The sequence below is a fragment of the Aspergillus ibericus genome (assembly GCF_003184845.1).
Source record: "Aspergillus ibericus CBS 121593 unplaced genomic scaffold BO80scaffold_7, whole genome shotgun sequence".
NCBI classification, from domain to species: domain Eukaryota; kingdom Fungi; phylum Ascomycota; class Eurotiomycetes; order Eurotiales; family Aspergillaceae; genus Aspergillus; species Aspergillus ibericus.
In genome coordinates, this window is record NW_020292105.1 from 615989 (window position 1) to 643236 (window position 27248).

Sequence of the window (27248 nt, forward strand, 5' to 3'; positions counted from 1 at the left end):
AGCCGCACATTCTCGGCGCAGTATTACGGGCGCTATTAACTGTTCGTGTTGCTCATCTGGAAATCACTTGGCCCCTGGAATCCCTGGACCCCGTTTTCTGCGACGCTTACGGGTTCGTCCGCTACGGGCAACTTGTCCACTGGCTGAACATCTTCTGTCGCGATGGTGGCTTCGATAATGGGCACAGTAGGAGGCTGGTTCGTGTCTGCAGGTGCTTGCGCTATCGTTGTGCGCGCCTGGGCCCCGGCTTTCTTTCGCGCATTCGCAATCAGCCGCTTAAAGTCATCTTCATGATTCGTTGACCATGCTGTCGCATCGAAATCCTTGCGCATTACGGTATCGGTAATGTCCCCCGATGGCTGTGCTTGGCCGCCTTGCGTACGTTCCCAAATATCCAGTTCCCTCAGCAATTCTCGTTTGGACTTCGGCGTTTTGGAGTCGCAGTTGGCATTCCATAGATTCATCCACTCGGTGTGGCGTCGTTGCAGGAGGGGCCGCGGGCCCGTGTTCGGTATACCCAAATCTTTTAACTTTTTCCGGAGCACAGTATCTTTCAATAGAGAATAATTTATTATCGGGAGTCGTTCGGGCGGCTTGTTCATGAAATCTTTTGATCTCCGCGACGCCGGCGACATGGGCTGTAACGATCTGTACCTGCAGTCAGACGCAAGCCGTAGACAGAAGCTGTAGGAAGACCGCCTTACCCAAAGTTCAACTGTTTTGGTGGTACCGGCTCGCCGGTGCAGGTATCCAGATGTCGAAAAACGGCTTCATTCTTCATCCTCCGGCTGCAAATCGGGCACGCGACCAGTCCGTCCTCTGGATGGCATTAGCGCGCGATACGGGAGACCGAACAATTTCACCTACCCGGAACGTATTCTTCGTCGTTACTGTCCTCAATCACCTCGATCGCGACCGGGTCTTCCTGAGAGCCCACCCCTCTGGTTTGCGATCGAGTCCTCACGCCGTCCGAAGCCGTAGCAGCAGGCCCCTCTACCACCTCAACCTTCCTCTTCTTTGATGCTGGCCCCTCCGAGTCGCCGTCACTAGTACCATTTTCCGGCGTATTAGCCTTCTTTGCGAGCCCCAAGACACTGGGTCTAGCATTCTGAAACGCCTCGACTAGTTCCTGTACAGCCCAATTCCGCCGCAACTTCAATTCTTGATCTGAGCTTCGACACGCAGGACATTTCCCTTCCGTGCTTAGACACCGCCGAATACAGAGCGAGCAGAAGGTATGGCTGCACGAGGTAATCACGGGATTGTCGAAGAAGTCCTTGCAGACCTGGCATCGGAGCGAAGACTCGAGGGGCGCGACAAGTGACAGTGGCGTGTCGAGCCAATCAGTCGAGTCCGGGAGATCGAAGGTCTGCTCCATGGGGTAGATATCTCGGGCGCGGCAACTATCGAGGGACCATTGGACGGACGAGGAAGAATTTTGAGAAAGGCGAGTAGAGGGGTGTTCGCTGGGCTTGTAATTGTTTCGATTGCGGGCTGGCGATGATTATTGTGATGGGATCGATAGCGGTGGCGCCAAGACCCGCTGACTGATACGCGTAAAGTGGTTGAGCACGCGTCGTCCTGTCTACTCCGCATCGCAGCTGCTGAAATCCTACAATTCCGACCACAATTGAGAGGATACTGTCAAGATGGCCATCGCGGACTATAAGAAGTATCTGGCTGAAAATGTCCTCAATGAGCGACGCACGGTAGAGGATCTCCCTTGTTCCTCCATTTGACGGCTCGCCATCAGCTAACGAACATTCGGCGCATGCTACAGGTCACCTACCGATCCATAGGTCGAGCTCTCCGGGTCCATAGTACATTGGCTAAGCAGTAGGTTTATATGCAATCTCCACGGATCTATTTCTAGACTTTTCCTGATCGCGAACCACAAAGGATGCTTTACGATTTTCACCAAACCGAGAACAACAAGAAGCCGAATAGCGTCAATGCGACTTACATTATCACCGGAGTCCAGAAATCACCAGAGCTTACCTCTGCAGCAAATGGGGCTCAAGACAGTTTCTACGATAACAATGGAATCCCACCGAGTAGCCCATACGTGAGCAGCTCCATGCCCAACCAGGACGCCGTTACGGATGAAATTGCGATTTCCTCGGTTTTGCTTGTGCGCGAAGAGGACTTGGAGGGTAGATCAAATTGCCCTGATATTGTGCAAAAGATGATACGCTCTGACACGAGTTGCAGATGCCAAGTCGACATTCCAATCCATTTCATCGATACACGTCTACAGTCTTCAACCTACCGTGCTTCAAGATCTCAATGTCTTGACAGATGTTGCTGCGGAAATGGCGGCCAGCCATGCCCAGGAGGATCCCTTGGAATACGGCCAGTCTTGGGGCATGATTCAAGGTAACAATGTCAGGGTAAGAGGTGCGGTATTATCCATACAAGGTGCTATTCTGATGCGATCGGTACCGACAGAGAAGAACCGGTGGTCGGCCGCCTGTCCCAGCCGCACCACCAGCGCCACCAAAGGCGACCATACCGGCGAAGCGTCCTATAAAGAGTGAAGAACCAACACAGTCAAAAGTAGAACCTGAAGAAAAGGCCCCCAAGGTCGAGGAGACGACCAAACGCGAAGAGACCCCAGCATCTACCAAGCCCATTGAAAAGACAGCCCCGCCGAAGCAGAAGGGCAGTATCTTCAGTTCGTTTGCAAAGGCGAAGCCGAAGCAGAAAAAGGAGGAATCGGCAACACCAGCTTCTGGTGTCGAATCGGTCAGTGAATCGAGGCCTGAATGCTTGATATTAAGTGCTGACAAACAAATAGGCCGAACCCAATGGTGCTGAAGATCGTCAGTTCTCATTGTCCATTTAATCATGTATTAGGGAGGCTAATATATGGCAGTTGTACTAGGCGACGCATCGGACGGAGATGAGGAGCCGGAAGAGCTCTTCCCCGACTCAGGGAAGTCTGCTCACATTGGCACTCGAGAGTCACGGAAAGAGCGTGAAGAGAAGCTCAGAAAGATGATGGAAGAAGAGGGTACGTTGTGCAACATAACACTCTTTTGTTGGTTTTCAACTCTCTAACTTCTACAAGATGAAGACGAAGAAATGCCCGATACTGAACCATCGCCCGAAGAGTCAAAGCCCATCGACGAACCGCCGCCGAAGCAGGCTGAACTCAAGGAAGAAGTCACGGTTAGAGGCGGCCGTCGCAGAGGCAGGCGCCAAGTCATGAAGAAGAAGACGGTTAAGGACGAAGAAGGCTACCTTGGTAAGATCATCATATCTCACCTATGCGGGGATAGTTACTGACTTATACTTAGTGACCGTTGAGGAGCCGAGCTGGGAGTCATTCTCTGAGGATGAACCAGCACCGCCGCCCAAGAAGAAGCCGGCTGTGAGTGCGCCCAAGGCTAAGCCGGCAGCGAAGCCAGGACAGGGGAACATTATGTCCTTCTTTTCAAAGAAATGAACTACATGAACCCTCTTGGACTGTAACTGCTGGGTGGCTGGCGACCATTTGTCGCCCTTGGACAACGAAATTATAATCATCAACCTCGAACGTCATTCAGCATGCAGCGGTGCAATACAACCAACTGACAGAGCCTCGAGCATAAATTATCGATTCGAATCAATAGAAAACGCCTTTGTCTGCTCCGTGGCAGATATTAATGTCCTGAAACTTTGGTGAACATGAACCCCGCGTTCCTTCCCTGTGTACCAGCCTCCTGTAGCTCAGCGGTAGAGCGCCCCACTTACTCTTAAGTCTTATTCTTAGGGGAGGGCCGCGGTTCGAATTCGCGCAGAGGCAACATTCCTTTTTGCCCATCCCCCAAACTCGACCTCCATAAGACAGTAAAACAATCCAGGAACGATCTATGCTTCATCGATCATCTATTCTATTAACAAACCTGCCTTCACAGACGCTCTCTTCACCCTCTACAGGAGGAACAAGTAGTAGTATATCCCATTTAAATTAAGCCCGCTTTTATTCTTCACCAAACAGCCCCCGTAGCTCAGCGGTAGAGCGCCCCACTTATTCTTAGTCTTATTCTTAGGGGAAGGCCGCGGTTCGAGTCCGCGCGGGGGCAACATCTTTTTTAGGCCCCTCCAAACATCCAACGCAACACAGGTATCTTCTACAGGACTTTAGAGAACAACAATTGACTCATATCTAGAACTGATACACTTTCGATGAGGCTCTGCAGCAGGGTATCACCAAGTGGGGAACTGGTGCAACCAAAAGGCCACTAGAAAATGGATGTGGCGGGCGCTACTCCAAAGCGTGTGGGTCCGGGCTCCACCGGTCGGATCCACCAGGGGTAGTATATTCCAGCGCTGTAGATCATGCTATGTTTATTTGGGCACATAATAGACCTTATTGCTCAGTTGTAAAGCGATTTATTGTACTCGTTCTATCTAAATAGGTCTATACTCCAGGCTCATGCAGATGAAATTATTTTTCCTCCTCTCTGGAATCCCAGGGTATCGATTTGGACAACAGCCAGTTAGTACCCTGTACCCACATCCCCTGTAGCTCAGTGGCAGAGCACTCCAATCATCTCTATTCTTAGGAGAAGGCCGCGGTTCGAGTCCGCGTAGGGGAGCTTCTTTTTTTCTTTTCCCAGTTCAAAGGGGCGCTGGATGTTTTTGGATAAGGCCGGGTTTGGTTTTTGCGCTGCTGGGTGGCCTGTGGTGCAGTGGTGGAGTGCTCTGGTCGTGCTTTTGCTTGGGAGCTGGCCGTTTGAGTCCGTTTGCGGGGCTTTGAGTTGTCTTTTTGCCTGTTCGAAAATGTAGGGCGTGTGAAATGGTGACGATATCAGATGTAGGCGCCTTAGGCTTGTATGGTCACGTGGCGGGTCATCTGCGTTGGGATTAGTGAGGGTTCACAAGGCATCTGCATGGGATAATAGGTGAAAGCAGTTATGTGAGAGAATAGAGACGTGGAATTGGCGAATACTGGCTCTGCTGTGGTGAAGGAGTGGTAGATCGCGTGGCATGGGCAGAAGCCAACAGCGGAAAGGGTGGTGATTGGTGAGACATTGGTCGCTCGGAGACACTGTAAGTTGAGCATCGCTTCAGAATTGATAGTCAGATTGTGCGAGAAGTTGAAATCAGAAAAAGCCCTGGGCTCCTAACGGTATTTGTTAAGGCCCCACTTATGGATCAAGCAGCACGCGCTAAGCTACATTGAGACTGAAATAGTGCATAGCGATGTCTATGGCTTATATTTTCTACGGGGCATATAGCTCTACTGTGTAATTCTTGAAGTCGCAAGAGAGTATGATCAGATTCTTTCAAAGTAATGCCGACAAGGCGCTCCGGACAGCCTTTTCTAATATTACCCACCAAAAATGGCATCGAGGTACTCACAAACCTCGGCCGAACTCAGATGGTGGCATCTCATTCACTCACGCCATTCGCAAAGTCCACTGACATTTCACTGATCGCTAAGAGAAAGGCCCCTATCCGGGATTTCATTTGATCGAAAATCCGGTTATTGTCGGATAGCGTCAAATAGAACCTTGGCAATTTAATGCGCTCAATATAGACCGCCTGTATAACATCAGACTCTTGAGATGTACCTTCGTACCATTGACTGTCTTGCTTCGATTAGGCAATTTCGCTCATCTTATAGCTTTTATGCTGGTTTATTGTCTCCCAGTTCATGCCAACATATTCTTTCCAGCAAAAGAAACTCGTCATTCTCCCTTTCGTTGCTACGTTATCACGTTGTTGAGAACGGATATAGTAGTCGACGCCGAAGGCCTGACTGAATCCATTTCGGTTGTCAAAGTCTAAGCAGCGTCATGTAAATAATCTTGCTGACCGACGATTTCTGGCAAGTCGCCTTGCACTGTCTCAAGCTCAGCCTTGGCTGAACTGCTATTCTTATTCTCGGTCAGTGGAGCTACCACGACGCGCAGAAGATACAAAGGCTCTGGCTCAAATGGTATGTGTACGGAGTAACGAATACTGGAATTCCTAAGCTGCCGATCTTGCGTCTCGGTCTTGTCTTAAACACCATAGACTGTCATTCGATAATATAGAGGTGGTTATTGGTTACTTATGATTTGGCCACCTCGCAGGCAACAGGGCATCAATACTTTTCACATGAAGGTAAATATCTGGGTAGTGACAGAGAGAAAAGAGAAACAGAGTTCGCTCTATATAAGCACTTGCTGCTCGATGCCATTGGGCTCATGTGGATAGAATCTGATCGAGCTAGGGGGGCGCTTCATGTGCGCGTTGACCGTGGCAAGGGCTCACAGGACAAGGATTCCACCGAAGTCTGCTTTTGTCGACTCACGTATGGCGTTGCACGACGGATGCAGTCATTGCAAGGCTCTCTATGGGCCTCTTAGCATTGTCAATGGTGTGGCCGAAGTCTGGAGGGTGGTTGTGTATCCAAGCCAGACGCGCCGTGGAAATTTGTCCAGGTGAATATCGTCTTCGGAGATGATGGTCAAGACCAGTTGAAGACGTATGAGGCGATTGAGGAAGGGATCATTGGGTTGTTTGCCGATCGGTCCTGAGAGCCAGCTATCGAATATAGTTGGGATCGTGACATAATTCTCAAATTAGGTGCAAGACGTGGTAATCGTTTGATATCTAGATAGTCAATAAATGCAATTGAATAGGATCCTCTAAAGCACCATTTTTAGAACGGGTGATGGCATTCAGCGAGGTAAGGAGACTGGTATGATGGGTGGAAAATCATGCAGCAATCCGGGGGATCCTCGTCGGTTGTTTGCACTCTTCCCCGCATTCCGCCTTCCTTCCCTGCCATCCCGTGAATTCTCCAACCCGCTGACTTTAAAACATGCCGTTGCACCCCCTTTTCACCCTCCAGTGGCCAATGGACACCGGATCGTCCATCTGTTCTCATCAAATAACCTTATCATAATCGCGGAGCCGTCGTCAAGCGTCGCGATGCGCTCGTTGTCGCTGCTCATCACCCTCACCAGCTTGGGCGCAAAGGGAGTGGCAGGTCGTGATGAACCTTCCATTCTGCGCCGAGCCTGTCCAGATTACACCTCTTACTCATCTACGGGACAGTAAGCTCTAGTTCCCTTGCCATCTTGTCCATGTCAGGCTGCTAAAGTTCTTCGTCGGCTTCCAGTGCCCCATACAGCGGCGGCCCTCTGAACCTCCCCTTCCAGCGACCAGCAGTGGAATGCCGGACCTTCGCCTCATCCGCAGTCGAAGAGGTCATCGATAATGTCACCTCACGCATGGTAGACAAAGACATGGCCCAGCTATTCCGTAACGCCTTCCCGAACACCCTGGACACAACCATCCGCTGGCACACCAACGGTACATCCACTGCGACCACCTCCAGGAAGACTAGGAGAGACAGCGCCCAATGGCAAGGAGCCCAAACCTTCGTCGTGACGGGCGACATAAATGCAGAATGGCTGCGCGATTCGACCAACCAGCTCTCAGGCTACCAAGCTCTCGCAAAGAAAGACAAGGATCTCTACAACCTCATCCTTGGGGCTATCAACACCCAGGCCGAGTTTGTCATCCAGTCTCCATATTGTAATGCTTTCCAGCCTCCTCCACCCAGCGGAATCCAGGCAACAAGCAACGGGCAGAAAGACACTGTGCATCCCGCATACGAGCCCTCCGTCGTCTATGAATGCAAATATGAGCTGGACTCTTTAGCCAACTTCCTCGCTCTGGGTAATGAATTCTACGAAAACACCGGATCAACCGAATTTCTCACCAGCCGGTGGTACCTCGCCCTCAATACTCTTCTCAATGTCCTCGATGCGCAGTCCCAGCCTACCTTCAATGACAAGCTCCAGTATGTCCAAAATCAATACACCTTCCAGCGCGAGACAACCCTTGGCACGGAGACCCTCAATCTCGCTGGAATTGGGAACCCCCTCAACCGAGGAACAGGACTTATTCGCAGCGCATTCCGTCCCAGCGACGATGCCACAATTCTGGGCTTCTTTATCCCACCTAATGCCATGATGTCCGTGCAGCTGAAGAAGACCGCGAATCTTCTTCAGGCTGTTGGCGGGCAGGCAGACTTGGCGTCTAACCTCCAGACCCGCGGAGAGAACCTTGAGCAAGCAGTCCGCAAGCATGGCATTGTCCACCATGACAAATACGGCGACGTCTACGCATATGAGGTAGACGGGTACGGTTCGCGCATATTCATGGACGACGCCAACGTCCCATCCCTCCTCTCCCTTCCCCTATTAGGCTTCGTCGACAAATCTGACGAAGTCTACCAAAACACACGCAAGATGATCCTCGACCCGGACGGAAACCCATACTACCTCACTGGATCGGATTTCCACGGCATCGGTGGACCCCACAGTAAGTTCCCTCCTTTTTTCACTACCAACATTCCCCACGACCAGATATCTAATACAACGCAACCAGTTGGTCTCCAAAATGCCTGGCCAATGTCCCTTCTCGTCCAAGCTCTGACAACAGACTCCACCTCGGAAATCCTCGAATCCATCAATCTGGTCCGCAACTCCAGTCTTCTCGGCTTAGTCCATGAGTCGATCGACGTGAATAACATCAAAGACTACACGAGACCGTGGTTCGCGTGGGCGAACTCCGTTTTTGCGCAGACCATTCTCAAAGTCGCGGCTGAACAACCGGCCCTTATCTTCGGAGACGGCGCAGAGCCATATGTCATTTCATAGGCTAACCTGTCTTCTTTCTCCCTGCGATAGATAGCGTCGACAATACCCATGCAGTGTGCTATAATATACCCGACCTGTTTGCTCACTGGCTCTGATATGATTACGAGATCGTTCCTGAGCTGGACATTATTACTCTAGCCAAGTCTTAACATTAGCTTTATGCAATGCATATATACACTCCGTACAAATCATAAACACATAAGCATATAATATCAGACAAAATGTCTACACCAACACCCGTCTCAAACCCTCCGTCCCCCCAAGCACTCTTCTCCCGGTAACTGGACACCTACCCTTTCCGCTCTCCCACTTCCCCCGTCTACTCCGCGACTTCTTCCCCTCCTTTTCACCCTCACCACCATCACCATGCCCGTCGCTCCCCTCATCCCCATCCAAATCATCATCTGCCCACGCCGCGCCAGCTCCCTCTCCATTCATGAAATCCTGCTGTCGCTGATGCTCCCCGTTTAACCAGTGGAAGATACAAACATAGCAGAATACATATCCCGTCTGACAGGCCGTAGGGTTCGTGAGCTGGTTCAAACAAACTGGACACGCAGATGCGACCTCCGAGTCGGGCGGCGGAAGCGGTACGGTGAAAATGGGTAGGTATGAGGAGGCTGAGATGGGTGGTTGGATGCGTTTCCGCGGGGGAGTAGTGGATTTAAGTGCTGATTTGAGTGTTTGGGAGGAGGCTTGTTGCTTTTCCGTGGCTGCTGCTGCTGCTGCTCTCTTTTCGGAGGGGGAAGTCATTCCTGTTATTACGGGGGCGGGGAGGTCCAGGACCTCGGTGGCTTTGCGGGCGAGTTGGCGCGAGAAATCGCTTGCGTGCCACCATTCGAGGAACTTAAGCGCGAAGATGGAGGCGGGCAGGAAGTAGCGCAGCGAGGTGAGGAGCTGGGGGTAGAGGTTTTGAGGGCTGAGGAGGCCTAGTAGGCCGGAGCCGGGGCGGGTACGGGCGCTTGCTCCGGGAGTGGGCTTGGGGTCGAGGATGGAGGCGATGGCGCGGTGGTCGGCGGAGCTGAGACGGCGGATGCGGGTGCCGATGAGCCAGAGGAAGGGGGAGGAGTATTTGGTGTTGTCGAAAAGGTAGGCGAGGTTGAAGGCGAGAATGGAGAAATAGTATGCGCCATTAATTGAGGGGTAGATGTTCCGGAGGAACCACTTGTAGTAGTGCAGGAGACGCTGGCGGATTGTTGGGTTGGGAGGCAGCTCGTCACCTGGGTTGTATCGGGGCCCGCCGCTCATGATTAGAGACGCTTGCGGGGCGGCGTGGATGTCGTAACCTTCGTCGAGTTTGCGTTTGAGATAAGGGATTCCGACGAGAACGAGGAGATTTTTCCACACGTCAGAAGAGCGGAGCTTGAGGGTTTCGCGGACGGGGCCTGGGGCGCCCAGCTGGGCGCGAGGTATCTCGCCATTCTTCGTTAAAAGGACTCGTTCGCGTTTGAGGGAGTAGAAGTTCTCCGTGAAGGAGCCGCCGAAGGTGCGGAGGTAGTATCGTTCGACGACGAGGGAGAGGAGGGCGTAGATCTCATCGTAAGAGTTGAGGATGCGGAGGAGGTATCGCGGATGACGGTGAGTGGCGACGGCGAGGATGTATCGGATTGAGGGAGGCAGGAGGTCGGAGAGCTGTTGCTCGGCGAGCAGCTCTGCGATGTGAAGCGGGTTAGTCGAGCGTTGTTAGCTCGCTGCGACAAGGGCACGTACCGAACAGGGACGGCTTTAGCTCGTCGAATTCCTGCTGCAGACTGGACAGGTACTCCATGATGGCGATGCGACGCCAGTCATTGGCCTCGGAGGATGAGGCAATTGCAATGGGTGGATGGGATGGAGGACGGGGAGAATGCGGAGAAGAGTTGAGGTGCAGCTGCCAGCGGTGGCTCCGACGCCGCAAGTTGAGCCGAGGCCCATCGGCATCAGGCTAGTCCGGTCCCATCGTCACATTCACATTGCGAGACAGCAAGGGACATAACTTCCGGTGGCTTGTATACTGAGAAGAGAGTACAATAGTTCCTATTTACAAGACTTTCGTGTCTCATACCAGCGTCCTACTTTGGCATTCCTTCCAGAACCGGGCCAAATTGCTCGACGAGCCTTCCGCAGCCTTCTGGGCGATATCGCGATCGGCCAGGACAAGGCAACGTTTAATGTCTACCAAGAGTTTTCCCCTAAGGGGTATCGGCGGTTGCTCTCTACTCATCATTGGCATCCACGTCGAGATGCAGTCTCGGGCACGGAGTTCATTTCCCAGATCAGCATGCAATCGGAACAGCATCTCGTAGTCTGCAGCAGTGCGTGGACTCCCGTTAAGAGGAAGCTTGCGCCACAACTTCCAGAAACCATTGTAATCTCCATGTTGAAAGAGTGAAGCCATAAGCGACCGGGATTGTAGGGGATCGAAGGGTAAATCAAGGGTATCGATCAGGCGAGAAACACGAGAGAGCGCGGACGGGGCATTCGCTGCTGCTTGATAAATCATGTTGAAGACTTTCATATTCACAACGTTGGTACCCCGAAGGGAAAGATATTCCAGCACACGAAGAGCTATTTCTTTGTCCGAGTTCGACACCTGTCCTGCTGGTTGTGGAGCTAACAAGGCCGAGACGACCGCGAAACCTAGATCATCAGACACTGAGTATCCCGAGGATGCACATTCCATGAAAGCTGTATATAAATCGTTCTTTGTATACCCTGGGTGCTGTCTGGAAATGGCGCTGCAAGATAGATTGATTCGGGCTATCGCTTTCTCCTCCGCCGAACTGGTTGACAGCTGGTTGTACAATAGGCGCAGAAAAAGCGTTGAATCGCGATCCTCGGGCCCCTCTCCCAGCTCACTCCTAACTTTGTCATCGGATAACTTTGATAAGTGGTCGAACAATCCATCAGTTGAGGATGTATCCTGTGACTCTGCAACAGGGGTTTCTCCTTGTAGATGCGAGGGGATCGATGCGGGCCCTTTGAGAGATGTGGTTGGGGAGAATGCAGGCTGCCCCGACCGGAGGCAAGACACTAAAGCAAAAGATCGATTCACCTGGTGAAGTACAGGGGCCCTAAGTGCCGCTCTGTAGCACCAGAGCCCTCTGGACAATGGACCGTGCATGATGGCAATGGCACTGGACAAGAGCTTGACAGCTACTGGCGACAACCGCCCGATTGGGAAGCTGCTAGAGGACAAACAAGACAAACAGTGACTCAGAACAATGTCAGCAAACAAACAGAGCAAACAAAAAGTTCTCGCGGCGGGGCAAATCCGCCGTGACAAATCCAAATTTCCCTTCATCCTTCAGCCAGCAGGAGTCGCCGACTCTGATATCCTCCCCCTTTTGCCCTCTTTATCTGGTGTCAGGCTTCATCAACTGCTACCAACATGTCGATGGACCTGGATGCGCCGGTGCCTTTCGAGGCCCCGCAAGGCCAAATTGCTGCGACGTGAGTTACCCCGCAAACCGGAGGAAGAAAAATAAAAATAAAAAATAAAAAATGGCGCTGGTATGCATCAAGAAGTATAACTGACCAAAATTTCTGGCTTAGTATTCTGTGCTGCAACTGTGGTGCTCCTATCGATGGAACAACGGCGGCAGGTGCCCTTTGCCAGGACTGTGTGAAGTTGACGGTCGATATTTCCCAAGGCATCCAGAGAGAGGCGGTGCTTCACTGCTGCAAGGACTGTGAGCGGTGGCTTCAACCTCCCACCAGCTGGATTAGTGCGGCGCTCGAATCGAAGGAACTTCTCGCACACTGCTTGCGCAAACTTCGTGGCCTGACCAAGGTCCGGATTATCGACGCCAGCTTTATTTGGACCGAACCCCACTCGAAACGTATCAAGGTCAAGATCACCATCCAGCAGGAAGCATTTCAGGGCACTATTGTGCAGCAGACATTCGAGGTGGAATACGTGGTCGCCTCGCTACAGTGCCCCGATTGTAAAAAGTCGTTCACCGTCAACACGTGGAACTCCAGCATCCAACTGCGACAGAAGGTGCCTCACAAGCGAACCTTCCTGTACCTTGAGCAGGTTATTCTGAAGCATAATGCTCACCGCGATACGATCAACATCAAGGAGGCCAAGGACGGTTTGGATTTCTATTTTGCGCAGAGAAACCACGCGGAGAAGATGGTCGAGTTCCTGGCCTCTGTGGCCCCGTGCAAGATGAAGAAGTCGCAAGAACTGATCTCCATGGATGTGCACACTTCCATCAAATCGTACAAGTTCACATTCTCTATTGAACTGATCCCTATCTGCAAGGATGACTTGGTTGCGCTACCCATCAAACTTGCTAGATCTCTGGGTAACATCTCGCCCCTGGCTCTCTGCTACCGCGTCGGCACCACGGTCAACCTCCTCGATCCCAACACCCTTCAAACATGCGACGTCCCGACCGGCACATACTGGAGGTCTCCCTTCCGGAGTCTTGCCGACGTCACGGAGCTGACTGAATTCATCGTCATGGACATTGAACTGGTCGGACGGTCGAACGGACGGTACTATCTGGCGGAGGCAACTGTTGCTCGCGCTTCGGATCTGGGCTCGAATGATCAGACCTATTTCACCCGTACCCATCTGGGTGGAGTTCTTCACGTGGGTGACTCCGTCCTTGGCTACCACCTGACTGGTACCAACTTCAACGACCCCAACTTCGAAGCCCTCGAGTCTAGCGGCCAGTACAGTTCCACCATCCCCGACGTTGTACTTGTCAAGAAGTTCTACGCCCGCAAGAAGAAGAACAAGAACCGCAACTGGCGTCTCAAGCGCATGGCCCTGGAATATGAGGAAGAAGCGCAACAGGCGGCGCCTACCAACCTTAACAAGAAGCAAGAGGCCGAGCGTAACCGCCTGGAGGAGGACTTTGAGATGTTCTTGCGTGACGTTGAGGAGGATCAGGAACTGCGTGGCACGCTTGATCTGTACAAGAAGCGGAACCAGGTTACCTTCGACAATGGCGGTATGGACATGGACGAGGATAGCGGAGACGACGAAGTGCCCAAGATCGACATGGACGAGCTGCTTGATGACTTTGATGAGTTGAACATGGACGATGACGAATAAGTTCCACGGGACTTTCTTAATCACGACTGCACATAGGGGTTCCGGCGTTCTCATGGCTATTCTGATATCGTTATGGTTAACAATATCCGGGCTGATACACAAAAGTTAGGTACATAGATCATGACAGTGAATCTATAGGTGATTCAGACATTTCATAGTAGTGAAATTGTCCTTCAATATTGGTTCCGTCTTATCGGATACCTTCATCAAAGTCTTCATCTGGCGTATATCTGCTGTGAATAGCGTAGTGACAGTAAATAGTGGGCAGTAACTTGTGCTATTGAATCCACTCGGCCACCTATTTATTGACCCAAGCCCGTCCTTCTAGCAAGATTGTCCTCGATTCGCACCTACGAACCCTACCGTAGGCAGGCCTTCAATGAAACTCCTATCCAACAGACTCTGTCCACAATCATTGATACAGATCGATATAGTCTCTACGTCGGTTACCCTTCTAAAATCCTCTTTGTCTCATGTCTCTCCACCAGCTGCCAAAACACTGTACCCCAAAGATATTCACATAATAGCCCTAAGGGTACCATATCTATCTATATCCGTCCTACATTACTGGACTACACGCGAACCTTATGAAAAGAAAGAAAAGGTGTCCATTCCTCGGTGCTTCATCGGTACTACAAACCGTTTCAATTCCGGAACACTGGCCGATTCAAGGAAGCAGGCAGTAGCCATTGAAAAAACACTACTGGCATCAGATACTGCCACTTGTTCCAACGCGACAAGGGTTACGAGTCAGCTTCTGATGAAATAAACTTTAAGTCTATATGGCCGATGCCACATCCTGGCGTGTCGACTTTGTCCCCATGGGGTCTGGGCTGTGGACTGTTTAAACAGTTTTTGCTTATACTTCCTGTTCATGCTGCAGATATGGGGACTGACGCATAGTCGTACATACGCATTCCATGATTTTCATCTCCTGTGCTGGGATATTGATAGGATAATTGGGTTTATGATATCAGCTTGGCTTGCTTCGCATCTGGGTCCGACAATACCCAGATGATTGAGCACTTTGCACGAAGCGATGAAAAATATCCAGCGCTCTGGTGGAGATGAACAAATTTCTGCTACTCGGTACATGCGCTCATAAAACAGGAATTTGATGCAAGAGTCCAATGAGTCTGGTGATCCATTACTTTCGTCGAAACCAGGGTGGTCTATATTGAACCATAAAGGCCCTACAGTATAAGGACTCGTTAGGATCATTCAAGCTGGCAAGATAAGATCTGTGCCTGATATGCTGGTTATTGATCATTGATAATGTGGAGTGGCTACGTTTACTCAACATTGAGCGCTGGAAAACACTAAGAATCAGACTCGTGCTCAGATTCTCCAAGGTTCATACCCGAGGAGGTTATTGGGAGCTGTGCTATTCCTAGGACTTTAAATCTTCAGGATTGACCTTCAAAGGCTCCAGACCGCAATAAGGATATAAACTTTTGACGCCTGCACGGACTCTACATACTCTCTGGGGGTGCCTACGAGCTCAACAGCATGTCCAACCATTGCGGAATACGTTACTTTTAACCGTGTGATAAGACCAATGCATTGTGGTTCAACCACTTGCTTGCTAAATGTTCTCCTGATCTATGCCAGAGTAGATATCTCTGTGAATCTGGATACACGACACATCGTCCGACTACCTTAGACCGACAATTAGCTACTCTCGGTACAAAACTACCACCCAATGGAGCTGATGGAGACGTCCCATTATATCATCAACCTAGCAGGATCTTGCACATTTGTATCCTCTATCAATGCCAGATCCATGCTGGTTATGGTATGCGCATCTGAACACATACCCAGACGAATCATGCAGGCACACTATCTTGCCATGAACTGCCCTAAGTTACGGGGACCTTTCAATTTTGATACCACAAAGGCACTCTCTTGCAGTATGCCTTGTTCTCACTTCTTCCACTTGCTTAGTGACTGTGGGCTTCTAAGTTTGCCTTTGATGTCATGCCGTGCTATGCACGGCCATCTCAACCACCTTGACCATATGGGAGCGGACGCGGTGGCGGACTGCACAGTCCTTGTCATAGAAGATATCGCAATGGTCAGCCATCAAGAGCACAAAGCGGGCAAAGAATCCGGATGAAACATGGCCCCATGGCCGGCCTCAGTGAGGGAATCATAATCATAAGGCCAAACTCTTCCTTCACATATGAGAAGATTGATGGTTCCAAGGAGGAATGCTGCCGACAGGAGACACAACTAGGACTGATCATGAACAAGTGCAATAGCCGATTCTTCCATTTCTCCTGTCATTCGCTGCTCTTTTGGTCTTGGCCTGTTTAGGCTTGTTGCCTAATACTGTATCCGATTCATCGACCGGGAGTTGATAGGTTATCCGGTCCTAGGTTCTAAACCATAGGTATCGTCTCCTAAAGGCGGTTTACGACTCATCCGAGAAGCCCACCGTGAAGACTGGAAGATATTTGCTGTTCTCAGGAGGCTTATGTATAAGCCTGTCCTGACACAAGCGTGGTGGACAAGTCGCGACGGGCCTGGAGTGTCTTTCCTGTCGTCGCCTCATGACCCGCTATCTGCCACAGAGCCAGCGGGAGTACGAATATTCCGCTAGAAGATTGGCTTGTGGCTTGCGGAGGGTCATCAGCTTTGCGGCAAAGAGATACGGTATCATTCAGGATATTTCATGTACGACCGCCTGTCCGAGAACCTCCCCTTTCAACAAATGAAGCCAATTTACTCGAGATATCTAGGCGAATAACGCCCTTATACCGCCGCCGCATCTCAGCCCTATTGGATCAGGGGAACTGACTTTGTCGAACCTCCAACAGCAGTCAACAGATCTACAAGTCTGACATACTATACCATGATACGGTACCCAAACAAATGGCTGCGCACAGCATAGCCGCTGGTCTTTATTAATACTTTCCGATGTCGACTATTACAGCCTCCTGTTATTACCGGACTAATCACCAGCAAGTTGATGGATGTCAATATCCGTCACCTCGTGGAAATTATTGTCTCTTATCTGAGAGGGTCTGCATGCTCCTCAGGGTGACCTGGTATAGCCGAATGTTGGCAATGGGCATGGTGCACGTACCAAGTACACAAAGGGGTGCTGCATCACCTCTTACGGCAGATTCTCCAGCTCGAAGAAGTGGGGGGGTGATTTAATGCTAAGGGCATTGGGCGAAGCTTATCACACAACGCCATCTCAGACTCCGCGTTCACGAAGAACGCAGGTCCACCCATTCTCCTGGATCATGATCTCAACAAGCGATTATGCTTGACGCCTCATGCCATTGACAAGTGGAATTTAGCAGACAACCTCGACCATGTCACCCGGAACATGGATCACGCCAGTTCTAGACATGCATAATGATTCGACGCACACTCTCATCATCTTCCCGTTCCAAGGCGGCTGAAAGATTAGGAATGATATACCACCCCACCCAGTACAAGCTGGTCTTTGTGTCTTACAGTCCGAATGAAATATGGGGAAGTTCAGGGGGCTTATCCTTATTTGTTCCTGGCTATGGTTTCGGTACTGTCACAAACTTCTCATCAATGGTGATATGTAATCGACCAACAAGCTCGTCAAGGCTTACTCGCTTCACAGCTGATTAAGAAAGGCATGATCTTGGAGAATGCAGAACTGGCTTATTGGCCTGGCGGTTGAATGCACATTATCCCACAACAATCCAAAGAGTCATGGTGCATAGGACAATGGATGATATTGCTGATTTCTGCAGAGCATAAGAAATGTGGCTCTGCCCAACGGACGTCTTGTCCTTGGACTATGAGCGGGAAAGAGATAATCCCTTCCCTCAAGTCGCACAGCGTACTTTGAGGATGGGTGCCTTATCATTAAGTTTGCAGATGGGGCGCATGCCGGCTTCATATTCAAACCGATTGCCAGCCAGTTGAGGTTTACGGGCTCACCGAGACACAGGCCTAAAGCTCCAAGGGCCCAGGAACAAGGGAATTCTCGGTGACATATCAAAGTGCCTAAGAAGACCTGGACACCAACCAGCCGCAACTGCAACGACTACCTATCCATCGTGGAGATTTGAGAGAGTGATGAGAGTATGATCACGGGTCATCTCTGTTGAAAAGCAGTGTATGCAAACATCTCACGATTTCCTCCATTTGGTATTGGTATTGGTATTGGTCAAGATGTCTTAACTTTTCCAGGATACTGTCTGCTTTGTTGGCGATGAGTGACGAGCCTCATGTTGATTAGTTATTTGACTTGAGATTTACTAATTGGAGGGCTGAAATTTCGATATCAAGAATAAGAAGAAACCTTCCGACTGTGGGTGATTGTCAAGCAAGATTATAACAGAAAACGGGAGGTGAGGCATGAACTTTTCGTAGAGGAAGGAAAGGGCTTCTACAGTATACGCTGAGAAAAAAAAGGATCACCTTGAAAGGTCCTACCATGTAACTAGGTCTTGAGGAAGTGGCCAGCATGATTAGGGAAGAATTAAAAGGGGGATAAGATATGAAAAGTCGACCTTGATGCGGGAGATATTACGGTTATTCACGCGCTGACACCACAAATTCCCGATGTCAGAGAATCAGACAGTATTGAGATACCTGTCTGCCTTTTTGCCACCAACGCGTGAGGAGCTTGTCTAGAAGGACGACGGGGAAGAATCCTAGAGAAACTAAAGAAATCTAAGGGAGAAAGAATCAGTTTACCCAGATAGGCTAACGGACAGCCTCTACGCTACAAAATTAAGGAAACATGGAAGCCGACCCGCCTACTCCAACCAGTTACCAACATTAGAGCCGTGCTATTAGGAGAAATAGAATGGACAAATATCACCATGGAACAAGAACTAAAGACAGTTTTCAAAGAGCCAATCAAAGAAGATCAAGACTGGATTAGAGAATGTGAAGGAAAGGCCACGCAAAGACTGCAGGAGGCGTGGGAAGACTTTGAAGCCGATGAACGCCTATGCTTTGGGGGAAGAGTAAAGATTGGTTGACTGACTTCTATTTAGCAAGTTACTGCCAGGATCTGAGACACACTTGTTTTCGATTCCTGTGCGGTATATTGCTAGGAAGCACGTACTTGAGAGCAGGACTGGCAGAGTCTAGTAGTGCGACTGGGTAGATGCCGAGATAGGATTGACGACATACCTGAGGTCAGGGACCAAAGTACGATGAAGCTCGTGAATATCTTGATATATTCCAACTTGTATAAGATGACCTGTTGATTATTTCAGAACATCCACGGGGTAGATAGAGAGACAGATGGAAACTGCAAATGATCACATATACAAACCTATATTTAGACACTTATCACACCTGGCGTAATGCAACCAATAGCCAGATACCAATAAATCTACATCTCCAGTGGTAACTTCATGAACAATAGTATTGGGATATCTCAACGAGCCAAATGTATAACAGTAATTCATCCACCCAACCAACCAAAGAGAGCAATCAAAAAATCTTCCCCAGCACCCTCTTCGTCTCATCTCCCAACGCCGGATCCGCAATCTTATCCCTCCCATGCTTGACCTCATTCTGCTTAAACACCATCCGAACCTTCTGCTCCTCCTTCCCACTCTTCTTCCCCTTCTCCGCATTCTTCTTCTGAATCCCCTCGATAACCTTACCCCGCTCATACCCCTCCAAAAAGACCTTATCCTCCTTCCTCGCCTTCGAATCCTCCACTCTCTGTCTGGCCTCTCTCTCCGACCTCTCGCGCTGAATCTGCTCCGTAAGATCCGCCCACTACCACTAGTCAGCTCAACCGCCACCACCACCTCACACCTAAACCCGTAGAGAAAAGAAGAAGAACATACCTTAAACCCCCTCAAATACTTCATATTCCACACATCATCATGATACCACCCCCCCTTCTTCCCCCCGATAATATTCGCATTCAACGTCTCCGCACACAACTTGGCCATCTTCTTCGACGCAAACTCCACCCACCCATCCGAGTACGTCTTCCGCTTATTCGACCGCTTCCGACCCGCAGACGTCGACCGCACCTCCGGCGACAAGAACACCCGCGTAATCGGCCCGAAGGATCGTTTCTCGAGTAATGCCTTCAGGGCAAAGGGCTTCAGGTATGGTGGGAGGGAAGAGAGATATATGACTCCGGTTTTGTTTTTCTTGGGCGGTTTGTTCGTGTTGATGGTTTTGGATACTTTTGTGCCAATGCTGCTGGTGGTGCTGGGTTTGGTGGCGTCCAGGTAAGTGGCTTCGTCGTCGTCGTCGGAGAGTTGGTTGGTTTCTTCGTCTTCGTCTTCGTCGTCGTCGTCATCCTCGGTAGTGGTAGGTTTCTTTGCCTTGCCCTTGCCCCGACCCTTGAATAGACGTTCATCCTCGCTTGCATCTGAGACATCTTCATTGTCCGACTCGGAGTCGTTGAGCCCGTGCAGATCGAATTGAGATTGAGGTTGGGGTTGGGGCTGCGTGCGGCGCCGCTTCACGGCCCGGCCTTTGCTCTTCTCTTGCTCGGCGGCTTCGGAGTCGTAGCCGCGGTCGTTGGCGTCAGAATCATCGCTGGCGGCGATGTCCAGGAAGTCGTTTCGCTTGCGAGTGGTCATTTTGTTGGCTGTGCTGTGTGTAGCTTGTTGGATTCGAGATGGTTCTGGCGGAGAAGTTGGATGGAACGGGAACTTTTTTTGAGTGGTCTGTGCGCGGGGATGGTGGCCAATCGGAGTGGCGGATTTTCGGATTCAGGATTCTACAATGGAGATATGTAGCTTGGGTCGATTGGGATGATATTGTTGAAGGGCTACGGATCAAGTATACCAATTTGTAGGTTTCCTAAGACGTATGCAGACCTACTAGTTCAAGGGCTAAGGTCATTCTTGTGGTAAGCGCAATAACACTCTAGATGTATAGGCAGTGCAGCTAAGCCACTCTATGTATATACACTCCGTAATCCGTACCACGAGAGCCCGGGCCCTCATTCATGCGAAAGATGGGTATGAACAAATGCAGGTATTGAATCCAACGACGCCAACTCGGTAAATCCAAATAGATATCAAGACATTGCGGACCCTCTGATCCTTATATTCCCAGTGACCACTTCAAACGTTCGTATACGAAAAACCCGGTCGCCGTCATCGGGATGATCTTTAAGTATCCGATCGTCAGACCCACAAAGAATCCCCGGAGCCCCCTCTCGAGCATGATAGTGCGGGCTGTCTCGATGATTCCGAGCCGGCGGCCATCGCCGACAACGCCACCCACTTGCATGCGCCGTCGCACGACTTCAAGTGGGTACGATGAGGTCTGCGATACGAGTCCCGCAAGCGCTCCTGAAAAGAGCTCCGCCGCGGCCGTCAGTTGCGGCCGGCGGTATCCCTTGTCCGAGTGAATCGCTTCGGATCCTGGGATGACGGTGTAGGGAGCCATCGAGGGCGACCGTAGCCAGTCTCCGACGGTATCGTGGGTCAGGAACGACACTCCGGCGTATGGAAGCATTCCAAGGAGGGTCGGGGCAAACCCACGGTAGAAGTTCGCCAGTCCGGAACTCGGCACAGCCTTGCTCACGGTCGACGCGACACTCTCCGCCGTAGCCGTAACAGGGGCTTTGCTGATCGACGCTCCGGTCGCCGTGGACGGCGGGGTGACCCGCTCGTTGTAGATCTGTCGAAAGACATCGCGAAAGGAAGAGCGAGACGTACGTTTCGTCTCGAACGCTAAACGAACCCGGATAAGCTCTAACGGGTAGGTGAAGAAGACGGATGTGATTCCGGCCAAGCTTCCGGAGATAAGCCTACGGAATGGCGTTTCCTTGTCGTGCGACGGGATGACGACCGCCCGAACCTGCTCGTAGGCGAGAAATTTGATGCCTGCGTACGGGAAAATGCGAAGTAATGTTGCGGAATGGCCTTTGAAAAGGCCCCGGAGGCCCTCGTGGCGGTTGATATCGCGAACAGCCAGCACAAGGCCAGACCAGCTGCCAGTATACTTGGCGAACTGTGGGTTTGACGCTTGGAACAGGATTTTGACCCGGTCGAGGGGTGCGACAACAGTTTTGGCCTGCGCGGTAAAGTGTCAGTTTATCATGTACGTTCGCCTTCTAATTCCGTCTAGTCATGCACGGTCAAACTCACCGCACACCCCGCCAGACCCCCCGCAACTCCGCTCCGTACTATATAATCCACGCTTCGCTTGTTGACCTCGGTCACAGCTTCGCGGCCATTTGGTGACTGGCGCGGGGTAGAGGCATCGTCGACGGCGGTCGCCTGCGTCGTGCCCACGGCGAGGCGATCATTTGTGTTGCTCGTGGCTGGGCTCCGGGCCGGTCTCGACTGTGCGACTTGGTCCATCTGAGAGTATGATGTTGGCGAGTTCAGCGGTGGTGACGTAGGACGAGAATGAGCTGGTCCAAATCCGACAGCGGAGGGGCCAGGCTGAGCATGGTCCGAAATGGCCGCAGACATGAGCACAAGCCTGGCACGAGACCCGGCGCTTCTTCGGGGGTTATCTGAGGAGACTGCAGAATGGTCTATCACGGGCTAGCGGAGAATCGAGGCCATGGAGAGCAGGGCGCTGAGAGTGAGAAGAAAAGAAGATTTCCTCACGCTGCAGACCACTACAATGAGAACAGCAGATAATCGGGCGGGGTGATGACAAGAGGCCTAGTCACAGGCAGCGCATCAGATGAGAGGAAGACGGAGCATCGCCATCGGCCTGCAGGCGGAAAGCCAGAATCGCCGGGGATGACGTTACGGCCCTGACGTGCCGATACCCGCCTGCACCGCCCAGTCAGCAGCGCCATACCGTCACATTACCCCTCGGCATCCGAGTGGCGGGCGGCCGTAATTTTCTGGATTCGGATGGCCAACCGCAGCCGGCCCGTTACTCATCCCGGCCTCAATAGATACGGAGATACGGAGTACGAGCGAAATATCGAGACAGAGATACCCTGTCGATGGTGAACAACCATCGTGTAGTCGCCGCTACATCTCGGCGTGGTAATGTCTTTCTTCTTGATGTATATACTAGAAGCAACTGCTCGGTAATCCCTCAGTAATCACGCCCAGCAGGCAACACCCAACCCTGTCTATCACCAAGACCAGTAGCCCCCGAACCCTTCCCCATCAGGGGTACACGTATAACATGGAATATATATATGCGGGAATCCAAAGTATCATGGTCGCGTCGCTCATGCAAATTCTATAGAATGACCACCTTTTTTGTTGCTGACGACTCCCAAGTACCATCAACAAATGCATGCATCCAAGGTCCATAAAACACCAAGATATCGAAAATCAAACAAAATGGAATGTGAGTGGGGATTTAGAAGTTGTATCGAGTGCCCTGGCGGGTGAGCGGCTTGCCCTGGCGGTTGGTCACCTTGATCTCTTTGGGCTCATCGGTGACTCTCCTGGCCCGCTTGGTTGGTCGCGAAGCATCCACATGGAGATGTCCATTGTCCGACAGCGCGGTGGTATTGCGCCAGCGCATGCAGCGATGCTTGTTATCATCCACATATGTCTTGTTCCGCGTCATCACGCGCTTAGAGGGAACCTCTTCCGACTCCGCTCTGTCGGTCGTTGGCTCCAGGTACACCTTCCGGCACTCCATGTACTTGGCGATGTTATCGCGCTGGAGCAACAGCTCCTTGCGGAGTTTCGACTCGCGGAGGCCCCGCGAATCAAGCCAGTCGAGCAACGTCTCAATTGCGTCCGGGGAATCATAGTAGCCCCACTCGTTTGCGTTGGCAAGTCTCGTGAGTCCTTCTTCGGCCTTCTTGCGCTCCGCAGGAGTGGTCTGGAATTCCTTCTGGTATTGCTTCCTCTGGTCGTCCGGAACGTCAATGAACCCGACGCGCTCCAACTCGTCGGGTCCCTGAACCCACAGTCGGCCATTAGCATACTGGGCTTCTGCTGTCGAGCTATTGGGCATCCCGCCGTACGGCATCGCATTCCGCTCAAACCACCAGTAGCGATTACAAAAGCGATCCTTGCCAAGGCACCTGGTGCGCGGGCAGTCGGCTTCCCTGAGGTCATTGTCGACAACCTCGATCTTGTCTTCGAGCTTTTTGATGTTGGCCTTCTGATCATCAATCTTTTTGAGCACTCGTTGGAATTGCTTGGATCCTTTGGGCTGCTTGGCAAGTTGCTCTTTTCTCTCACGCTCTTCTTCCTGCTTCCGCTTGCGCTCAAGCGCCCTGTCCAAGCCCCCACGAAGCGTTCGCTGAGGGACCGCATCCTCATCCGAATCCATAGCTTGGTCGGAATCTCCATCCACTCCGGTCATTTTCGAGTCTTCCAGGGCCTCCAGCTCCGGTGCCGGGCTAGGTGACTTCTCGGGCTCGGGTTGAAGAGCTTTGCGCTCTTGATGTAACCGGCGGAGTTCTTCCAGGCTGTAAACAAGGTTAGTTACCGAACAAAACCAGCCCATCCACGAGATAGCAACAATACGTACCCTGCCTTACGCGCCTTCTGATACTCAATCTTCTCTTTGCGGAACTCGGTCATTTGGTTGCTGCACTCCTCCAGGTAGTTGCGAATGGCTCTGGTTTCCAGACTGAGCATGCAGATGATCTGAAGGGCCTGAATACGCAGGTTCACATCCAACGTCGAGTACTGAGCGTGCGCCGTTTCCTGGGTAGGTTCCGCGTCCAGCGGAGCCAGGTGCTTGAGAATGTCGTTGCAGACCTTCTCCATCCGGGGACGAGCTGACAACTGATGTAGAAGTCCGATCATGACCAGTTCCCATCCCCCATTCCGGAAATCGCGCTTGCGCAGACGATCAATCCAACCATACTCCACAAACATCTCAGCAGCGCGATGGACCTTGACCTCGACTGAGCTCGAGCGACCGCGGTCGGCCTGCGCCCGAAGGTTCTCTGCCTCAGCCTTTGCCAGGCTACTCCGAGTAGTCATCCTTGTAACCGCGGGCTCAGGTTCGGGCGACTCCTCTTCCTCCTCCTCTTCCCCTTCCGATCCATCCTCTTCTTCATCCGGGAGATCCGGGAGAGATATCTGAAGAGCACCATTCTCATCCTTCTCCGAGTTCACCAGCTTTTTGAGGACGGCGCAATGTATTTCCACAAAAAGTTCACAATCAACGTCCTCGGAAGAGAAGCGCATAGATTGGAAGAAGTCATCGAAAGTGAAAGAATCAAGCTGGAAGACCTCGCAATACACGTTGAGGGTGTTCCAAGTCTCCAGAAGACGCCCGACTGATTCCATCTCAATGTCGTCATGCAGAAGATCTCCATCCTCAGGATCATCGGTCTCGTCCACGGTCAAAAACTTGAGAGCTGGCCGTTGCTTCTTCTTTTCAAGATCTGGGGCGATATCCAAATCCTCGATAGGATACTTTATCGGCGGAGGCGTTGGTGCCTTGGGAGGTTCAGCCTTGACGACAACCGCAGGGGCAGGTGGCATCTTTTTGTCTGCCTCCTGGGACTTGGTCGAACGGGCTGCCCCGTTTGTCGGCTTGTTCGCGACAACAAAAGTCGGGTTGCCGTTGAGTGAGCGTTGATATTCGAGAAATTGCGCCTCTTTGTTTCGGGCGATGTCCTGTGGGGAAGGTTTGACTTTTTGGCCTTTGACCGCGGGTTTCAATTCGGGGAGTTGTTGCGATGCGAAAAAACCAAAGAAGCCCTCTTGATCCGCCTTCTTCATTGCTTTCTTTTCCGCTACCTTGGCGCCATACTGCAGATGCTTTGGTACTTCGGTCGGAATCCTATACTCCTCGGCAATGGAGGGCTTTACCAGCCATGGCGCACCGTTCCACGATTCTCTCGTCACATTGTTTTTGATGAAGGCGCGCAACATTTGCTTGGTGAATGTCTTCCGGTCGCGAGTGATATGCTCCTGGTCCAACAGCGCCTCTTCATTCGGACGGTCCGTGACTTTCACAAGATAAGTGGAATAGGCTGGCCTCTTGAGTGAACCATCGGGGTTCAGCTGATCCGGAAAGTTCACCTTATCTCTGATTATGCCGTGAAGGCGAGTGTTATCGTCAAGTAGAATTAGTACGGGCTCTCCAGGATAGAAATCTTGCTTAAATTCCTGCAGCATGTTAGCGGATAGGGACCGACGGACGGATTGAAAGCTATGGAAGTACCTCATAGACCTCATCCACTAAAACGCGCTTATTAGCCTTGAAACGTCGTAAACACGTTGAACATATGTATACTAACCAAGATTATCGACCCGCGATACCGTGGAAAACTGAATTCTGCGCAGGATGGGCTCCTTGAGAGCATCTGGAAATGCGCTATTGACTTCGCGCGATTCTTCCATCTGATAAGATGTTAACATTTGGAGAATACGGCAATCAGAATTTTGCATACTTCACTTCTAAGCGCCTCGAAGAATGTCAGGCCTGAGTGACCTGTTATTTCGCAAATAAATCTTCGTTGCTTATAGAAGTCCATCCTCTGGAGATAGGGCTCATAGTTGACGAAGACCTCGTTGGTCTCTGGGATGACCCAGACCTGCGAATGCTGAGTTAGATTTCTTATGATTTTCCTGCCTCCGAAACTTGAAGGTATACATGCCTCGGAGCTGTCATCTTCTATCGTCGGTCGAGGAAGGTACTGGACCGGTTTCCGCTTGAACAAGACCTGAGCAATGAAGTCAGCCTCGTTGAATATCGCTTCATGCCTCTGCATTCTATCCTGAAACAAGATATTCCCAGTAGATGTTTGCGACATACCATGGTCCTTAGGAAATTATACAAATGGAACGATCGATCATAGATTGCTTGGGGTAAAGGGAATCATGGATGGAACTAGACAGCACAAACAATGGTCAGTTTATAAGTGAAAACTACATTAAGACGACAAAGAAAGCAGATGGTAAAGAGCAATGCACTGTTTAAAGGAAAGCCGAAACACGCGGGTGGCTCATTGTCCCGAGGACTGAGGTCCGATGCGAAAGTCATGCGCCGGTGGAGATATCGAAGCCATGAGAACGGCATTTTATGGCGCATTTCCACGTATGGGAGGTTGCCAGCGGACTTCCAAAACCAAAGGGGAGGGTAGATAAAGAACTTACCCTCACGACGCGTGTTCAATCGCGCTACACACGAGTCCGCGAAACTGGGGCGACCAAGACACGAGATCAGGAAGCGTGGAGCCGCGAGCTCAGTCGAAAGTGGAGTCGAGATCTAGATGCGGGTATAATATCCCAGGGAGACGGGCTGCGTGCGGGGAAGATGCGCGAGAAGAGACGGACTGCAGCGGCGAGAGCGAGAACCGGGAGAGAGGAAGATGTGAGAAAGAAAGAAGAGGAGGAGGAGGAGGCAGAAAGGAGAAGCGGTCGCCGCAAAAGAGCGACGGCAGAACCGGGCCCCATGAGGATCATTGCGGCAAGTGGTGGGAGGGCCGCCGAGGCACGGCGGGCGCTGATTGGCCGAGAGGAGGAGAACAGAACGGACAAGACGTCGGGCGGACTCTCGGTAGGGATGCTGCCGCTATACCGCTTCGGGGCTCCCTCCAGGCCCAGCATTCGTCCTTAACCCTCTCCCACTCCACGCCTTTGCCCCCCGGCCCTGTTGTCCCCTCTGCGCGCCCCGACTCTCTCCAACCCCCCATGTTTTTGCACTCGTTCGATTCC

At 51.4% G+C, this 27248-nt stretch overlaps 8 protein-coding genes and 3 non-coding genes across 11 annotated transcripts; 6 read left to right on the forward strand and 5 right to left on the reverse strand.

The window, feature by feature from the left end:
• Positions 1-35: 35 nt before the first annotated feature.
• rad18 (E3 ubiquitin-protein ligase RAD18) lies at positions 36-1475 on the reverse strand (the record flags this gene model as incomplete). The annotated part of the gene is made up of 3 exons (XM_025717522.1): positions 868-1475; positions 705-819; positions 36-648 (listed from the first exon to the last, which is right to left on the reverse strand). Exons 1-3 carry the CDS (start codon positions 1376-1378, stop codon positions 36-38), a joined length of 1239 nt encoding a protein of 412 aa, XP_025578502.1. The 5' UTR covers positions 1379-1475.
• Positions 1476-1582: 107 nt separating this feature from the next.
• Positions 1583-3846, forward strand: BO80DRAFT_422538 (uncharacterized protein). Its single transcript, XM_025718845.1, has 9 exons — positions 1583-1709; positions 1781-1836; positions 1900-2153; positions 2212-2390; positions 2449-2745; positions 2798-2822; positions 2876-3013; positions 3071-3247; positions 3300-3846. The coding sequence occupies exons 1-9, from the start codon at positions 1650-1652 to the stop codon at positions 3446-3448; spliced, it is 1335 nt and encodes a 444-aa protein (XP_025578503.1). The 5' UTR covers positions 1583-1649; the 3' UTR covers positions 3449-3846.
• Positions 3700-3787, forward strand: BO80DRAFT_t70. Its single transcript has one exon. It is a non-coding gene; the product is annotated as a tRNA-Val (tRNA).
• A 135-nt stretch (positions 3847-3981) lies between the features above and the next one.
• On the forward strand, positions 3982-4067 carry BO80DRAFT_t71. The gene has a single exon. It is a non-coding gene; the product is annotated as a tRNA-Ile (tRNA).
• A 436-nt stretch (positions 4068-4503) lies between these two features.
• BO80DRAFT_t72 lies at positions 4504-4583 on the forward strand. The gene has a single exon. It is a non-coding gene; the product is annotated as a tRNA-OTHER (tRNA).
• A 2193-nt stretch (positions 4584-6776) lies between these two features.
• On the forward strand, positions 6777-8830 carry BO80DRAFT_400503 (glycoside hydrolase family 125 protein). Its single transcript, XM_025717523.1, has 3 exons — positions 6777-7034; positions 7100-8310; positions 8377-8830. The coding sequence occupies exons 1-3, from the start codon at positions 6910-6912 to the stop codon at positions 8646-8648; spliced, it is 1608 nt and encodes a 535-aa protein (XP_025578504.1). The 5' UTR covers positions 6777-6909; the 3' UTR covers positions 8649-8830.
• Positions 8781-11760, reverse strand: pex12 (ubiquitin-protein ligase peroxin 12). Its single transcript, XM_025717524.1, has 3 exons — positions 10693-11760; positions 10359-10443; positions 8781-10300 (listed from the first exon to the last, which is right to left on the reverse strand). Exons 1-3 carry the CDS (start codon positions 11749-11751, stop codon positions 8874-8876), a joined length of 2571 nt encoding a protein of 856 aa, XP_025578505.1. The 5' UTR covers positions 11752-11760; the 3' UTR covers positions 8781-8873.
• Positions 11761-11979: 219 nt separating this feature from the next.
• Positions 11980-13915, forward strand: BO80DRAFT_422542 (ribosome-binding protein NMD3). The gene is made up of 2 exons (XM_025718846.1): positions 11980-12080; positions 12183-13915. The coding sequence occupies exons 1-2, from the start codon at positions 12019-12021 to the stop codon at positions 13696-13698; spliced, it is 1578 nt and encodes a 525-aa protein (XP_025578506.1). The 5' UTR covers positions 11980-12018; the 3' UTR covers positions 13699-13915.
• A 5139-nt stretch (positions 13916-19054) lies between these two features.
• BO80DRAFT_422543 (RNA-binding ATPase activator ESF2) lies at positions 19055-20285 on the reverse strand. Its single transcript, XM_025718847.1, has 2 exons — positions 19506-20285; positions 19055-19434 (listed from the first exon to the last, which is right to left on the reverse strand). The coding sequence occupies exons 1-2, from the start codon at positions 20256-20258 to the stop codon at positions 19141-19143; spliced, it is 1047 nt and encodes a 348-aa protein (XP_025578507.1). The 5' UTR covers positions 20259-20285; the 3' UTR covers positions 19055-19140.
• Positions 20286-20519: 234 nt separating this feature from the next.
• On the reverse strand, positions 20520-22332 carry BO80DRAFT_422544 (coenzyme A transporter). The gene is made up of 2 exons (XM_025718848.1): positions 21780-22332; positions 20520-21705 (listed from the first exon to the last, which is right to left on the reverse strand). Exons 1-2 carry the CDS (start codon positions 22107-22109, stop codon positions 20728-20730), a joined length of 1308 nt encoding a protein of 435 aa, XP_025578508.1. The 5' UTR covers positions 22110-22332; the 3' UTR covers positions 20520-20727.
• Positions 22333-22835: 503 nt separating this feature from the next.
• BO80DRAFT_257560 (DDT domain protein) lies at positions 22836-26695 on the reverse strand. Its single transcript, XM_025714704.1, has 8 exons — positions 26688-26695; positions 26347-26421; positions 26189-26254; positions 25982-26125; positions 25829-25931; positions 25753-25769; positions 24100-25697; positions 22836-24037 (listed from the first exon to the last, which is right to left on the reverse strand). The coding sequence occupies exons 2-8, from the start codon at positions 26347-26349 to the stop codon at positions 22969-22971; spliced, it is 3000 nt and encodes a 999-aa protein (XP_025578509.1). The 5' UTR covers positions 26350-26421; positions 26688-26695; the 3' UTR covers positions 22836-22968.
• Positions 26696-27248: the final 553 nt, after the last annotated feature.